We start from the raw sequence: 16,902 nt of genomic DNA, 5'->3' as shown, positions 1-16,902 counted from the left end.
GGAAAACTATGAAGCTTAGTTTGTTAAAGGTTTGTTCATTATTGTAATTGTTTCCTAATCAAAATCTTCAGTGTCTTCTATTGTTAGTTGTTTATCCCCATTTTTTATCACCCCGCCCTGCCCTCCAGTTCCAAGTGAGAAAGGGGATGACAATGTACAAACCAGCTCTCACTGCTCTGTGCTTCCTTGACAATTCCACTAAATTTCAGCATAAATAAAAGTGATTTTAGTTATTTTCCCCCATTAAGAGGTGACACGTGCATGTAGCAATAGCAAGTATGCATTTTGGCAAGGAGAAGGTGGGTGTTCTATAAGTCTGAAAGGCATTCCTTTATCTTGCCTCACGTGTGCATGTCACAAACACCGCGAGGGGCTGTGATTACAGGACCACTATTTAGACAGGTGAGGATTTGGCTAGAGAGGAGCATGGCCAGAGGGGTCGAGGTCGGACTCATACCTGTATCAACACCGACACTGTCTCCCTTGACATATGGCAATCGCTTAGCCCATAAAACGTGTCAATTAGCTACAATTCTCTGAGGCAGGGAGGGCCAAAGGAGTTCCATATCTCTAGTGCAGGAGTAAAAAGTGCCTGGCACATGGAGATTCCCTCCTGAGTCCCATGCCATGACAGGTATCACTAATACATCCTACTCTCTCCTAAAAGCTCAGATGTGGCTTTAGAGTCTTTCTCAGCACTGCAGCACTGAAGGCAGTGACTGCTCCCACCAATGATGTGACTGGCATGAGGGATGCGATTTATCTGCCCTGTACCTGCCAGGTAACATTCTCATTTCCTGGTTTTAGAATCATGAGCTGCTGCGAGTCCATACGTTACAATTTTTAAAAGGGCAGATCCTGAAGGGGTCAGAGAAATTACAGAACGGATACAAAGAAAAAGGGAGACATCATCCAGCATAATGGTTTCCAAACCGGCGTGCCCGGCGGCATCTCTTCAGGGGGTTGTTATATGCAGATTCTCGTGCTTCCCATTGGAGATTCTGATTCAGTAGGTGCGGGACCCAGAAATTTGTAATTTGGAAAAGTTGCCCAGGTGACTCTGACAATCATCCAGGTTGTAGGAACCACTGATCCAGTCCAACTCTGTCCTGGAGCCCAAACGGGGAAATGCTGCAGTTTCCTCTCACCTTTAAGTTTTTTGGCTGTTGCCGAAGTTCCATGACATGCTTTCTGTGCAGTTCCCTTTCCCGCCTCTTATTGTACTCCAGCTGGTTTTCCAGTTCAGTCTGGTGCTGTAGCCGGATCAGATCCATGCGTAGCTTCTGTAACGTGTGCAGCTGCCTGTACTCTAGCTCTCGGGTGGACTCGTCGTGCCGGATTAGCATGGCATGCTCCATCTCCTTCTGGGTCCTCTTTTTATTTAGTTCCTGCATTCAAGAGCAAAAGATAAATGGAGAGAGGTGAATGGAGATGAACTGGAAGGGATGCAAGTAAGTGAGGGATGGCAAGGAAGGCACTAGCCTCTTAATTAAACCCACTAGTGTTTGGCGGCACAACCTAATGAGATTCGATTAGCAATCCCTGGAGATTTAGGTTCTGGATGTGGGTCCACCATTTACAAGTTGGGCAACTTCGCAGCCATCACAACTACACTATTTGTAAAATGGGATTAATTCTGTTTGAGCCCTTTTTACCTCACAGACCTGCTGAAACCCTTAATTAGGTAATGTTTATGCACAGGTCTAAATAAATGTTTCTTCAGCTAAACCAGTGGTTCTCAACCGTGGCTGCTCATTAAAATCATGGGAGGAAGCTTTTAAAACATAAGAAGCCTTAATCCCACAACCTGAAATTCTGATAATTGTTTGGGGTGGGGTTATGACATCAAAATTTTTAAGAGTTCTGCAAGTGATTCTAATATGCAGACAATCACTGAATTAAACTGATAATGTCTACAATGTTCTTATGGGAAAGTACCCTTTTTTTGCATATATCAGAAGTATGCCAATTACCTATTTTTTTTTAAATCTCATGCATGCTGGGGAAAAGCAGAAATCTCTCCCCTTTCATCTTTTCCATTATAGTCTGTTTGATCATTTCTAGTTCTAATCATTTTGTTCTTTCCAGTTCTACTCATGTCTTTCTTTTTTGTTGAAGGGGGCAAGAAAGGAAACTAGAGAAACAGTGGGGAGGGAGAAGTTGAGTGAAATTTTTTCATTCACCAGTTCAAGAATATTTCTGGAATGGCACTATGTCACAGATTTACACCTTGTGCTCTTGGTACATAAAAATGTTTACTAGGCTGCGATTCTGTGTCCTCAACGTGCTGACACTCTAATAGGAAGCTGTAATAGATATGCACTGAAGTGTAAGCTCAGCGTCCAGCTGACTGAATCAATCTGTTTTTCCTCTGGGAAAACTGGATTTGGAGTTCAGAGACAGTTAATCTTTACGTGTGGCTAGAATTGAGGGGCATTTAAAACTACATATGTGGTAGCCACCTGCTGCTATGAGTGCTGAGGATTAGAGAAAGCTGGGCTCCAGAGCGAGAAGAATGAAAAAGAGAGAAGAAAGAAGGCTAGGGAATATATGCCCAAGCTCCTGACTGCTTCTAAGCTGTCCTGTGGGTCCAGCTGTATTATTGCTATTGGGTTTTATGAAACACTCCTATATTTATGTAGTAACTTTGCTGCTTTGGGCTTAAGCTACATCAAATAAATTTCAACAACATGCAAAGAAAGAAGCTTAATTAATACAGGGAAATGAGTTTTTTATTCCCTTCCCCGCCCCCGCCCCCCCCAACTCCAAGTCAAGCCATTGTTCTCAGTCTAGTTGTGAAGGACGCAGCTCAACTGGCCCATGTTTTTTATGTATAAATTTTAAAAAGAGAGAGAGCAAGGTTGGAAGTGATTAGTATTATAAAAGAAGTAAAGATTTAATGCTTTAAGATTTCTGAAAAGGGTGACGACTAGTTTAAAAGGCCAAAGAAAGGGGAAAGCTTTGGAGCTGGACTTTAAATTAGAACAACAGGGTGCCTCTTCTCTAATGGCATCCACCATAGAAGAAAATTTTGTTTTCATAGAATGATCAATAACATTTATATTTTGGTGTGGATGACAATATCCTGCAAACCTGGGACTTCTGTCTATTGGAAGACAAGTCCTTTATACAGCACAGCATCTATTACTGGAGCAAAGTCGCTAATCATTCATTCATTTATTCAACGAGTATTTATTGAGCACTCACTCTGTCCCAGGCACTGTTGGGAGCCAGTAGGGACAGCAGTGAACAAGTACAACCTCCTTATGGAGTTTATTTTCTAGTGGGGAAGTATCAGGCGTGCAACTTACATTTGCTTTAAGGAATAAAAGATACTATCCCAGGGCATCTCCCCCCATCTCCTCTTGCATTTTTCTTTTCCTTGTTTTATTTTTCTTCTTTACCTGGGCCATCAAATGTCTTCTTTTAAAAATGACTTAACTCGCCCCTAGGTGGCACTAGCGGACAGTGAGCCCTTTCTAGAGACTAAAGCTGTTCTAGTCCAGTGACCAAGAGAAAGCCAAGGAAAGACCTTGCAGTGGGTAAATATCCTGTTCCTAGGTCACTAAATCATTTTAAACCTTTGAGTACCAGGATTCCCAATATTGGGCATTTCCACATTTTACCAATCGGAGAAGTCCAAACTGAGTCTGAGCTGCCCAGAGCCCTGAAACTTGGGGAAAAAAAGAGGACACAAAGCAAGCAAAACAACACTTTCAGAAGAAATCAAATGCTTCATTTTATGTTTAATGGAATGCTTCAGGATGTTGTCCACAGAATACCTGCACTGGAATTACCTGGGTTACAAGCCATCGGTCTTCAGAACAAACCACCCAGCTAATTCTGATATATACTTAAGTTTGAGAATCAATGGAAAAGTATTCAGGGTGTGCGTCAGTTTCAGCAATTCCACTGACTCATTATGTATGGCTTTGGGCATGTCTCTTCCTCTGTTTTAGTTTCCACAGGTGTAAAGTGAGGATAACTTTTCCACCATGAACTATCATTCTTGTGAAGATGAAAGACCGGAAGAAAACACTTCAGAATAGATAAACACATCATTGTTATTTTTCTGTATTCAGAAATGAGTATCTTAAAACTAGTTTTTATAAACTATTAGAAAGGTGAGAGAAACATGATACTGAAATGGCTTTTCTATTACAATTGCAAGTTGTTCCCTTTCCCTTAAATTCATATATCTGAATTGCTTGGATGTAAATTAGTAAACTGCCCATAATATTTTAAACCATGGGGGGGGGGACATTATTCAGCTTATTATGAGCCCACTGTTGTGCCTACATAATAATGTATAATGTGCTTTCAAGTTTTAAAAATGATTTCATATATTTTAACCCTAATTGCAACCCTCTGAGGTGGTAAGATTGTAAGGATTTATCCCTTTTATATATGACAGTAAGAAATTTGGGGATTGAGAGACTAATGTAAGATCATACTGCTGCTATAAAGCAGAACTGAGACTAAAACTTGGGTCTTTTGATTTTCGACCTTTTCCATTAAAAGATTTCCCAATGAAGGCTTATATTTCCCTGTTTTATGCCTTTTCAGTCTGTGATACAATACTCTGAAGAATTCCTCTGCTCTATCTGGACAATGCGATGGTCGCGTCATCTGTACAAATGATACAATGTACAGTAGAGCCTCATCATGTACACCTGTAGCTTATACAAATTCAACAAAACGAGTTGAGCAAAAGTACAAAACGAATGCAATGGTATAGGTGGTTCTGCCTGCCAGTGCACTCAGCGTACATGTGCCCCGAAGGCATGTGAGATCCGACGTATGCAGCTCCCTCTGCCTCCCTCATATCACATACTGTGAGCATCTTGCCACGCTGAGTGTGAGCTGAGTACAGAAACACAGGTACTGACTGTTCATAGACCATGATGGCCCCCGCGCTCATCACCAAACTTGGTGTGAACCTACCTCCTGCATAAGATGTGGATCCAGGGCGTGTCCCCCTAATAAGCCCATCCCAACGGTGACCCAACCATTCTATTTAAGTTTCAAAGGAAGTGCTGTTGACTTCGTTAGAAGCAGCTGATCTCACTCAAGTCAAAATTTTTTGTGCTCATGCCCACTGAGGTTGAGTAAGAACTAGAATTCAAACTTTTCAATAGAGATGTTGTTAGCCTAAGACATTTAATGCCTTTGTAGTTTCAGTTCTTACTTTTAAAAATCTGCTTAGAGAACAGTGAGCATCTGTGCAGTGATGATTGTTGAAGAGGCTCAACCTAGTCTGTGGTGATCTTTTAAAATGTTTTCATTAATTAAAAGGATTGCTAACACTCAGTTTTGGCAAAAATGTAGGAAAACAGGTACTCTTTGTTGGTGAGTATATAAACCCTTTTAGAAGGCAATTTGGCAATATCTATTAAAAATTTAGATGTATACACTCTGACCCAGAAATTTCATTTGTGAGAATATATCCTACGAAATACTTGTATATGTGTAAAGAGATCTACGTACAAAGATGTCCTCTGTAGTATTGTTAGTGATATTGTAAAACTTCAACAAAATCTCCACTAAGAAGTACCTCGTTAAATATGTAATCTTATAGCCATACCGAAAAATAAAAAATAAAAATAATAACAACATTATTATTAATGGTTAAAACAAGGCAGAGCTATATGTCCTAGATAGTAAATGAAAAAGAAAAAGAGTTACAAAACAGTACAGTGGACATCTGGGGGTTTTTGTAGGTCCAGTATCCATTTCCCCTTCTTTTATGAACAGGCTCTTTTTTTTGCTTAAGAAACTACTCCACCCTATCTGGAATCAGAGAGTAAGGGAGTAAGCACATTACCCAATCAAGTGCTGAATCTCCTAGGAATTTGAATCTTAAGCAGCGGGGAAACAAAAATTAAATGTGGTTGGAGGAGATAGGTTCAAATGCTGGTGCCTTGAGGAATAGCCATTATTAGCTCTTGCTGTCTAGGTCATGGAAGTTGCTTTTCCAGCTTGATTCTTCATCTTTTCCAGAATGATTCTTCAGCTCTGTCATCTACTCCGTATCCTTCCAATAAATTCCTTTCCATGCTAAGTCAGCCAGAGTTTGTTTCTATTGCTTGCAAATCAAACAAACCCACTGATACTAATGTAATCTTTTTCTAAAGTAAAAGTTATGTACAATATATAAACTGTATGTAGGTATACAAATGTACAGAAAAAAATATCTGGAAATTATGTGCCAAATTAATGATGACTGTCTCAGGGTAGAGATTGGGTGGAATGGGAATATCAAGAACTTTCCCTATTCAGCGTTGTATTTTTCTATATTTGTCTCCTTTCAATGTTCTTTGATTACTTTTGTAAACAGAAAGAAAAACTTTGAACATTTTCATGAAGAAGGTTCTGGAATAAGACTAAACAAAAGAAAATCTAGACTCATAAAAAAAATACCCTCATGGGGCTATTCTTTACTCAGTTGGTTAGAACCTGATACTAACGAAGTCACAAATACAGTTTCTATCATTTTGGGGGGTTATTGTCTTCTATATCTCAGACTTCTAATTGTCCCCTTAATCTCAGACTTCTTTGAAATATGTGCGATTAGAATAATAATAATAATTGCCAGATGAAAACAGTCCTAAATATGTTATTTGCAATTGACTATTGGACTTTTTTGACTTCTAATAAATGCAACATGTCTAGAATGAATCAATCAGTTTCTTACTAGCACCCCCCTCTAAGCTTCTATTTCCGTCCAAATGCATTTCCCCAAGTCTTAAACCCTAGAAATAGCTTTGATCCTACCTTCATCTTTTCTCTCATATCCCACTGTATGCAAGTCTTGTTTATTTTATAGTTCAATCTGTTTCAAACTCACCTCTCTTTTGACAGCTACCGCCACCATCTTTGTCTGCACCCCATTTCCCACCACCTATCTCTTTGCTTGTAGTTTCTTCCACCTAATCCATTGTTTCTCAACCTTTGTTTTTTTCATTATTGTCCCCAGGGGGAGCTCTTTTAGACTCTGCCCCACCCCCAACCATCCCCACTCCTGAAATGTTAATACCACAGATATACTGTATATCTATTAATGTACAGTGTCCCTTCAGAGGGCCACAAGCCACTGCAATAGCTAAGGCCCCAACCCCACAGGAACCTACTCCTCTGGGGGCAACATCACCCCCAAAGAGAATGCGTGCTCTAATCAATCTGCGTGTTGCCACCAAACTGGGCTGATCTCTCCAAAGTATAATTCGAGCCACATCACTCATTGCCTGGCTCAAAAATGTTCAGCATTTTCTCCCTCTTCCAATAAGATGAGATAACGGAAAAAGAGCCTGAGCCTGGCCCATAATTATATGTGGCTTGAGGCTACAGTCGAACCGCAGTGGCTTAACAAACAAGGCCTTCCATGTTCTGCCTCCAGCTACTCTTGTTCTGACACTCCATCCACTCCACACCCCGGGCACTCACGTCTCATCAATCACTGCATCCTCCAAGTCCTTTCATGACTATATGTCCATGATACTTATTTATGTGTCTATTAATGTACCTAACATGTTATATTGTAATTAGTCTGTTACGCATCTGTTTCTCCTCTTAGAGTTGGAACTACTTGAAGGCAAGTAGTATAGCTTCTCAGAAGTCCTGGCGTTGCGAACCCAGAGCCTGGCACAAAGGAGGCACTCGGTAAGTGCTGGATGACTGACTGAATGAACTTAATTTGAGAGCATCATGCTGTTATTTAAGTGTTTCATGTAGAGTCTCAGAAACACAAGTCTATGACAACAGCTGAGAGCAAAAATTCTCTATTCTGTTTCTTTTGATTCTCCACTGCACGATATGGCTTCTCATAGGTGTTCAATACAATTCCATTACATTTATTTGGGAAAAGTCGATTTCTTGTTCTGTAAATGGGCTTTCTCTCCTCTGTGGTAAATTCACTCCCTGACTTTTTGTATACCTACTTTGTCTCAGGCAGTGCGCTAAAGACTATAAAGGCTAAGGATATAGGAATGGACAGAACTGTCAGGATCCTCACCAAGTTCAATGTCTCATAAGTTAGTGACAATAGTTAGGAACATAATCCATACCTCCCGAATGTTCTGTTGCTCCACCTCGTGCCGCTTGATCATTATTTTCCGCTTGAAGAAGCGACAGTTTTTGTCGTAGTACAGTCTCTGCTGAGTGAGAAGGTGGGCTTCCTCTTCGGCCTGTGTGTGCTGCAAATTCTCTTTATGCTTGGATATCCGCTCTTGCTTTTCTTTCTTGGGTGTGCTATGGTCCTCATTCATCTCCTTCACACAAAAAGGAAAAAAACAAAACACAACCATGCCGGTCTCGTCAGCCAAAGGAACTATAATCGTTTATTGCAACGGTAGATTAAAACATTTGGAAAGCAAATGAAAATGTTTGGGGTTGCACACACTCCTCAACAATTCTTTTCTTTTTTTTGAATTGATTAATTGAATATTAAGTGAGAGGGAGACTTATTAGTTTCCATGTAGCTTCTTTCTCTGGCTTCTCGCTCTCAGAAATGATTCGTTCACTCATTTATCCCATACACATTTACTGAGTTCCTATCATGTGACAGGCATTGTGCAAGACACGGATACAACAGTGAACAAAAGAACAGGATATTTCCCATCATGGGGGTTTACAGTCTAGAATAAAGAATTAATCAAAGAATCGCAGAACTGAACTGAAAATTACTGTGATAACTGCTGTGAAGGTGAGAACTTGGATGTTTAATAGAAAATATTGGACTTTGGTAACAACTAAGCTGAAATTTGAAAAATTGTAGGCATTAACCAGTCAAAAAGGAGAGGGGAAGAATACTCTGGGGAGAGGAAAGGGCCTGTGCAAAACCCTTAGGATGGGTAAAATAGGACATGGAATGGTCAAGGGGCTAAAACCAGAGTGTGGTGCAGTGTCACATGAGATGAGGCCGGACAGACAGACAGGACCCTCTGTGGCCTTCTAGGCCAAGTTCAGGACACTGATCTTTAGGCAAAATGGATTTTATATGGGGGGGGGAGGCGGTTAAAACAAGATGCATTTCAAAAAGATGACTCTGGCTTCCATGGGAAGAACAGAATGAAGAAGGCAAGAGTTTGTCCATGGAGACAACTAGGCTAGTGCAAAGGTTCAGGTGAGAGAAGGCAGTAGCTTAGACGAAGGAGGTGGTGAAAAGGTTTCAAAGGTAGGAAGTAACTCTGCAAATGTTACTCATTTGAATTTCAGGAAAAAAGATTCTTCAATTGGGATTGGAGGATAAACAAATCACCTAGATTTTCAAAAGGACAAAACTCATAATTATTCTAGCCCATATGGGTAAAGGGAAGACAGCAGTGCATCAGAACAGTTAAGAAGATGTTAGCCTACAGGGAAAGTAAGGTGACCCCTGTTAGAGAAAGGACAGGATACTCTTCTTCATACTGTTGCCACGGACAAGCTTGACCTATCATGTTTGGTTAACTAATCATGCGGTTGAAATCTCCGTTAATCGCTAACGCCTACTTTATTTAATGTTTTGTGATGCAGCCATCACACACCATTTAGATTATTTTTGCACTTAGTTAAGAAGTCCTTGTAAATCAAATTTCAACTTTCTTGTTCCAGTGAAGCCTTAAGTGAAATATTGGAATCTACAAGAGCAAGAGCTGCTTCCAGCCTGGTGTAAGCTGGGATCGCACCAGGAAGGCTGGGTGACTCATTTCTTGATGCTATGACTTCACTACTAGGTTTGACATTAACCACTACATTGCACACCCACGTTCAAATAGGATCACACAAATTCACTCCAAAATGAAGACTAAATCATTTCTGGGCCATCCAGCATTCAGTATTACCCACACCCCTGTTGTTTATCAACAGTGGGGATGATGGAGACTGTTCTGTCATCCCAAGGACAACACCTTCAGGGATACCAGTATCTAAATATACAGGCCACTTGAAACCGTCTGAACTAAGCTTTACTTCAGTAATAAAGAGTAATATTAGCTCTGCAAGGAAAGACTTACTGAGGCTATCTCAAATTGGGTTTAGGCTTGTTTTCCTCATGAGCATATTGAAAGGTTAGGCCTGTGGTCTCTTGGACTCATAAATCTGAGTATGGTGAACCCAAAATGGCCTTACGCCTGAAGGCTGAGTGGGGACTCTTGGATGCTGTTCTGCGGTAGAATTTTCTAAAGGTGGAGTTCGTGCAATCTCCAGTACCTTAGCTCAAAATGGTGGCTGCAGTCATAAAGTATGGCCTCCAGAGCATGAGTAAGCACATGGAGTGAGAAATAAGAATGTATCTGCAGCTGAGAAAATTTCAGAATTTCTTATGGTAAGAGGAAAGGTATCTCTGTGATCTAGCAACACCTTTCTATTGCAATATAACAATTAGGCTCAAGCAATAACTAAGAGAAAATGGAGAGAATGTGAACCTTCTTGGTTGGGCCATTGCTCTATACAGCCTGGTTTTCTAGATCTTATGGTGTTAGAGATTCTTCCCCTTCAGACAGTGTGGATCAAATACAAATGTCTGCTAGGCCCAGCAATGACCGGTGGCTCTTCCGGGCAGGGCAAAAGATCCCACGGCCCACCCCAAACCACTTGCTTTCACTTCCTAATGAAAAAAAGAATTGGAGCGGAATCTTGCTAAGTCTCATATTATTAACTTAGAATATGGACTCAAATGAATGATTTTATATACTAGAACAATGCTCCATATTAAATTTTATTAAACCTTAATAAACTAGTAGTCTTATGGGAAGGAAATGCTATGGAAATGTAGGCAATTCACGTGGAAGGACTGGTAAAAGGAGAACTGAAGAAATCTGAGCTTTCAGATCAAATTGCAGTTCTGCAGGAGGACTTTCCAAGGCCACTAGTGGTCTTCAACCAAACATTCAAAAATCGATCATTCATTTATCAAATATTCGCATGTACCAGATACAAGGAATACACTCAGGGGCAAAAAAAAAAAAAGAAATAATAATGGTTTCTACTTATGTCACTTACTTGGTAGTAGGGAAAGTAGCTCAAAGAATCCCTAGAGGATGTAAAATTGAAAAGTAGTGTTATGAAACCAGAGGCTCCTGCCTTGGTTGAGGCAGTCAGGAAAGGCTTCCCTGGGGAAGTGACATTTAAGATAAAGTACTGATAAACAATCCTAAGTCTTACAAGGAGGAGGAGAAGGAATTAACAGCAGAATTGTGGCAGGGGAGGGGTTGGGGGAAGGGTGGGGAGAGCGTCCTGGAGGAAGAATCCCTATGAGCAAAGACCCTGGAGAAGGGCAGAGCTTGATAAATTTGAGGAACCAAAAGGTGACCATTGTGGCAGGAGCAGCAAAGAGTTGGGGGTGACGGGTGGGGGGTAAGCAGGTGAGCGGAACAGTGGTATGAGGTGAGGCTGGTAGCAGACCATGTAGAGACTTCTACTCTGTTTCCCCGAAAATAAGACCTAACCAGACAATCAACTCTCATGCATCTTTTGGAGCAAAATTAATATAAGACCCGGTCTTATATTATGTAAGACCCGGTCTTATATTAATTTTTGCTCTAAAAGATGCATGAGAGTTGACTGTCTGGCTAGGTCTTATTTTGGGGGAAATATGGTGGTATCTATCTTAAAAGCCACGGGAAGTCAATAAATGTTAAAAACATGAGGTGATAATATCAGACTTATAGTTTGAAAAGATCGCTCTGGCTGAAGTGGGGAATAAACCAGAAATAGGCTAGAATGGTTTAGAATGTGACCAAATGGCTCCTGAGTGGTACCTGGACCAGCAGCATCAGCATCACCTGGGATCTTGTTAGAAAAGCGTATTTCAAACTCCACCCCAGACCCATTGAATCAGAAAAGCTAGGGCTGGGTTAGCAATCTGTTTCACTAAGCATTTCAGGTGATTGTAATGTAAAGTTTGAGAGTCAATGGGTTACACTATGAATAGATTACTATGTAAGATGAATCAGTTTCAAGTTCCAACCATTCTAATGGCAACTTGGTGGCTACAAATATTGGTGCTCTTACCTCTTTTATCTTTTCCTTACAAATCTTATACTGCTTCTTCTGACTTTCTAAGAAAGTTGTCAAATCTTTCTTCTGCTGGGCCAAGATCTGTTGTTGAAACTTCTTCTCATCTGCTGCAGCTACCTTTGCCTTGTAAAATAACAAATATGATCTTGGATGAATTGTGCGTCACACAGAATTCAGCTATTTATATTCTCCATTGCATTAGAAAAATACATACATGCTGAATAATGTAATTTTTTGAACAAGTAATTAATTAAAAACAAAATAAGGAAATGCTTGCTCTGATTTTCCTGTATCTTAAACAAACAAATTAACAAACTTACTATTGAAAAACATATTCCCAATTGTAGGAAAAATATGAAGATAAACCATAAACATGTTTTATTGAACACACACACACACAAATACATGGGATGAAAGGTAAACTGAGGATTATAATAAAGTATTTTTTATCATATTATTAGCAGCCCAAGGATTATATTATAAAAACGGATAAACATAATTGGTCAGTTTTGTTCCAAGAATCTAACTCTAATCCATTAATTATTCCAACTATCAGATTTCCTAGAGGGGTCATCTCTAGTATAATAGGCAAAGCTAATGACGGTTGATTTCTTAGTACCTGCTACAATCCACAACAGTCAGACACCAAGACATTTTGGGGGCTCCTAAGTGGATAGAACACAGACCAAATAAAAGATAACCTAATAAATATTGGCTCCTGAAAGTGACCCAATCTAAGTTTCAGGGAACCATTAGATGAAGTCCATATGTAAGATGAGGTGCTTAGGGGATAGAGAGGGAATTACGCTTCATGGGTCTTTTTATATATCTTTTCACCTTTAGCTTCCATTGTCAACAATTCTGCTCATTATGAACAATTCTCTCCACATATTTACCATGTCAAATCCCCAAGAAAGAATCTGACTGGTTTATTTAATCAACGTCATCCCTGTTTGGGCAGAGGTTTTCATGCCACACTGCCTCATAGATTGATGGCTGTTGGGGGAATGCTTCTTCTACAACTGAGGTTTTTTTCCATGTGGAGAGAGAGCTTAATTACTGAAACACCCCTGGCACCCTGGCACTAGTCACTCCATCCCCAGGGTGCACATGTTCACCCTGGCTTTTTCATGCTATGAAAGTCTTATCGGGCGAGGGGGTGGCAGGAAAGGCGACTGGTTTAGCACTACTAGTGCCTGGGTAGGCGGGTCTGTTTAATTTTGTTCAATATTATTAGGCCCATTTTCCTTCAGACATAAATCACTTCTCCCATCTAACATTTATCAGTAATAAAGGTGATATTTTGACTCTGTATCTTACCCTCTTATCTGTTTTTAAATTAGTTTAGAACCTGGGTGGGGAAGAGAGATGTTCCCTGGAAGACTCAAGGAATAGCCAGATGAATTCCTTGCAGCCATGGGTCAGGAGGCCATCCCTAGGTCAATGAGCTGTAGGCAGGGATTATCACCACTAACAGGGACTGTGTGTGGAGCAGTTTTCCTTTGAGGAGGACTGTGGGTGTGGCAGGTACAGGAACAGACCTGAACTGTGCACGTTTCCACAGGACAGAGGCATCTTGTTTCTTTTTATTTTACCCAGACCCCCACCAAGGGACCGATGCTCAGACTACATCTGAATGGACAAGAATGTGATATATACCTTTAGTTACTATTTTAACTTTTAACGACAATTTTAAGTAGCCCCATAGCCCCCACCCCCATCAAAGCAACACTATTCCTTTATCGCCCCCAATCACAGCCCTCCTGCGCCCTGCTAACAGGAGACCACTGATGGGCCCGGCCTGGCGTGGCTGTGGCACGAAGGCAGGTGTGCACGTACTGACCTCCTTTTCTATGATAGCCACTTGCTTCTTGGCCAGCTTCTCCAGCTCGATGGACGAGTTGTTGGCATGTGTCTCCACCTCCTTCTGGAGCTTGAGGCGGTGCTCGTCCATCTCAGCCTTCAGCTTGTTCTCCAGGGCGATCAGCTGCTTCTGGTGCTGGCGCCGCATCCGCTTATAACCTGACATCTGTTCCCGCAACTCGTTCTCCTGCTCATGCTCATGGATCTGCCGTGTAACCTGATTGGGATTGGGGAACAGAACTCAGGTAACCAGGTTCACGGAAGACAAACTTTCTGGTAAAGTGGGAGAACCCTCTGGCACCATTTTATTTGTCATTGTCACCATCACTTCACCTACTATGAGATCTGACAATTAAGTTCGCAAACTTGTTGCAACGATCTTGCTAACTTTTTTTTATATCAGAGGGATGATTCATTATAAATTTGTACCAACTGGACAAACAGTTAACCAAGGTTACTATTCGGCAGTGCTGGAAAGGCTGCATGAAAAAGTTAGATGACCTGAACTTTTCACCAACAATTCACGGCTCTTGCATCACGACAATGCACCAGCTCACACGGCACTGTCTGTGAGAGAGTTTGCAGCCAGTAAACAAATAACTGTATTGGAACACCCTCCCTACTCACCTGATCTGGCCCCCAGTGACTTCTTTCTTGACCCGAAGGTAAAGGAAATATTGAAAGGAAGACATTTTGATGACATTCAGGACATTGAGGGTAATATGACTACAGCTCTGACGGCCATTCCAGAAAAAGAGTTCCAAAATTGCTTTGAAGGGTGGACTAGGTGCTGGTGTCGGTGCATAGCTTCCCAAGGGGAGTACTTCGAAGGTGACCATAGTGACATTCAGCCATGAGATGTGTAGCACTTTTTCTAGGATGAGTTTGCGAACTTAACTGTCTGATCTCGTATTTCCTGAACACTCACCTGTACCAGGCACTGTGCTGGGTGCTCTTTATATACTTTATCTCTAACCCTAAAAAATCCTATCTCATTCAGTCATTCATTTATTCATTCATGAAGCAGGCGTTACCATTCCTATTTTATAGATGTAGAAATTGAGACTCGAGGAAATTAACTTATTAATTCAGCCAAAATGTATTTACATATTTTTGATATATCATTATATATATATGCTCAAGGTCACGTAGCCAACAAGGGGTGGAGAAAGGATTCAAACCCATTTCTATCTGATTCCAGAGCCATGCTATTCCCACTATACCAGGGTTTCTCAACCTTGGCTCTATGACAATGAACCGGATCATTCTCTGTTTTGAAGGGCTGTGCTGTGCATTGTAGGATATTTGGCACCATCCCTGACCTACCCACTAGATGCCAGTAGCACCTCCCAAGTCAAAACAATAAAAAATGTCTCCAGACATTGCCAAATGTCCCCTGGGGGGCACAATCCCTCTGAGAACCACTGTGCTATATCATATTGCTTGTTTGTGTGTTAAGGATCATTTTCTGTCACAGGAATTTTGAGTATCCTTTCAAAATAGTTTGAACAAGATTTATTTCCTATTCTTAATATGAATCGAGAGAAAGAAATTTCTCCTTTTAAATCATCTGTCTCTTCCTCCCCTCCTCTGCCAAAGAGATGTTAACAAATTATAATACATTTATTTCCTCTCCTAAAGAGGAGAAAGCATTTCTATGATTTTTGGACAGCCACTTTTCTTAGTCATTTTTCTTTAACCCATTCTCAAGTGAGTAACCAACAACCTGAAGACAGCAAATGTAAATTATGCTATCTCGTTTCTACCTTTTCTGATTTTTCAGTGCTTCCTTCAATTTATCACCCCTCTTTATTTTCCTGTCAGGTTCTCTGGTCACTTCCTTTTCATCCTTCCTATCTTAGGAAAAAAAAAATTTAACTACAAAATTATAACTTTGGTTTTGTTTTAAATAATTTAGTCACTCCTATAAGCCACTTCTCCTCAATCTAAACCTCAAACAAGTTTTACTCGAAATCTTCATGCTGCTATTCATTCTCTCTACTATTTTCAGTTCATGGGTCAAAGTGCATTTTGTACAAAGAACTGTTTGTTTCTCTACTCTTTTTAGAAGGTGTCCCTGAATATTAGATTGAGTCCTTACTATCAAGAGAGTGCTGTTCTGTAACTGGATAGTATTATCAAAGTACACCATTAAACATTAGCCGAACTTTGAAACCTTTCCAGCTGAAACTAACGCTGGGTTTCATATTCATTTCTCTTTTCTAAAGGACAATCCTCCTTAAAGTATGAGGAATAAGAGCGGACAATATTTCAAGACCAAAAAAGGGATATCGCCACCAAAGAGGCACCTAACATTCTAAAGAAAATAATCTATTTTGCCATCACAATAAATATATTTTAATGGACTTATTTCACGATAAAAAGAAGGAAAGAAAGAAGTAGCTTGAAGTATATGTGTATATTTCACTTCTTCATGCTTGTGCCTTCCTGAAGTTCAACTGTAGGGAAAAAAACCATTCCAATCAACAGAAAGGATACCATTTATTCCTTTCTGAACTCACATGTTTTTCAGAGAAATATGGGAGTGAAGTAGCTGTTCGAGTGTGATGTTTGTGGTATGTTTTATCGATGTACTTATTTTTTCTTATTTTACCATTCCTTCTTTAATCAGATTTCCAAAGCTGAAGCATGGAATACTCTAAAGCTATCATGATACGTTTAAAACTTGCCAGCAGAATGTTTGACTGATTTGTGGTCAATAAAATAAAGTACGGCTATGTCCCTAAACCAGGCAGCCTAAGGATAAAACAGAACCGAATTGTGCTGGGAACATTTTCTATCCTAATTGGTGAGTGAGTCCCTGTGAAAAGGGTGATCCTGCTGCATCCAGATCATACAAGAATGTGGCAAAAACAAATGACAAAGCTCAACATGCTATCATTGTAACAAATCAATTCCAGGAAAGACACTTTGCTTTTAAATGCTTCCCATAATTTGGATAATCACCTTCTTAAATTCCTAATATCAACTTCCATTTATACAGCTAAACGTTCTAAGTCTGAAAGTAATTGTCTTTTTAGA

General features: G+C 40.3%; 1 protein-coding gene across 3 annotated transcripts in view; it reads right to left on the bottom strand.

Annotated features, from left to right (window-relative positions):
- The window catches only part of TAOK3 (TAO kinase 3), a 157,213-nt gene that overhangs the window by 8,229 nt on the left and 132,082 nt on the right, over positions 1-16,902 (bottom strand). For all 3 annotated transcript variants that reach the window (XM_019753979.2, XM_074320999.1, XM_074320998.1), the window contains 4 exons: positions 13,841-14,077; positions 11,992-12,120; positions 8,064-8,267; positions 1,149-1,388 (listed from right to left, as the gene is read on the bottom strand). In XM_019753979.2, the coding sequence (XP_019609538.1) occupies positions 1,149-1,388; positions 8,064-8,267; positions 11,992-12,120; positions 13,841-14,077 (810 nt within the window). The remainder of the gene's footprint in view (positions 1-1,148; positions 1,389-8,063; positions 8,268-11,991; positions 12,121-13,840; positions 14,078-16,902) is intronic.

This window comes from Rhinolophus sinicus, linkage group LG16 (genome assembly GCF_036562045.2).
Source record: "Rhinolophus sinicus isolate RSC01 linkage group LG16, ASM3656204v1, whole genome shotgun sequence".
In the NCBI taxonomy this organism is placed as follows: Eukaryota; Metazoa; Chordata; class Mammalia; order Chiroptera; family Rhinolophidae; genus Rhinolophus; species Rhinolophus sinicus.
Note: the sequence above shows the minus strand (reverse complement) of the source record. Positions and strands in the feature narration are given on the sequence as shown.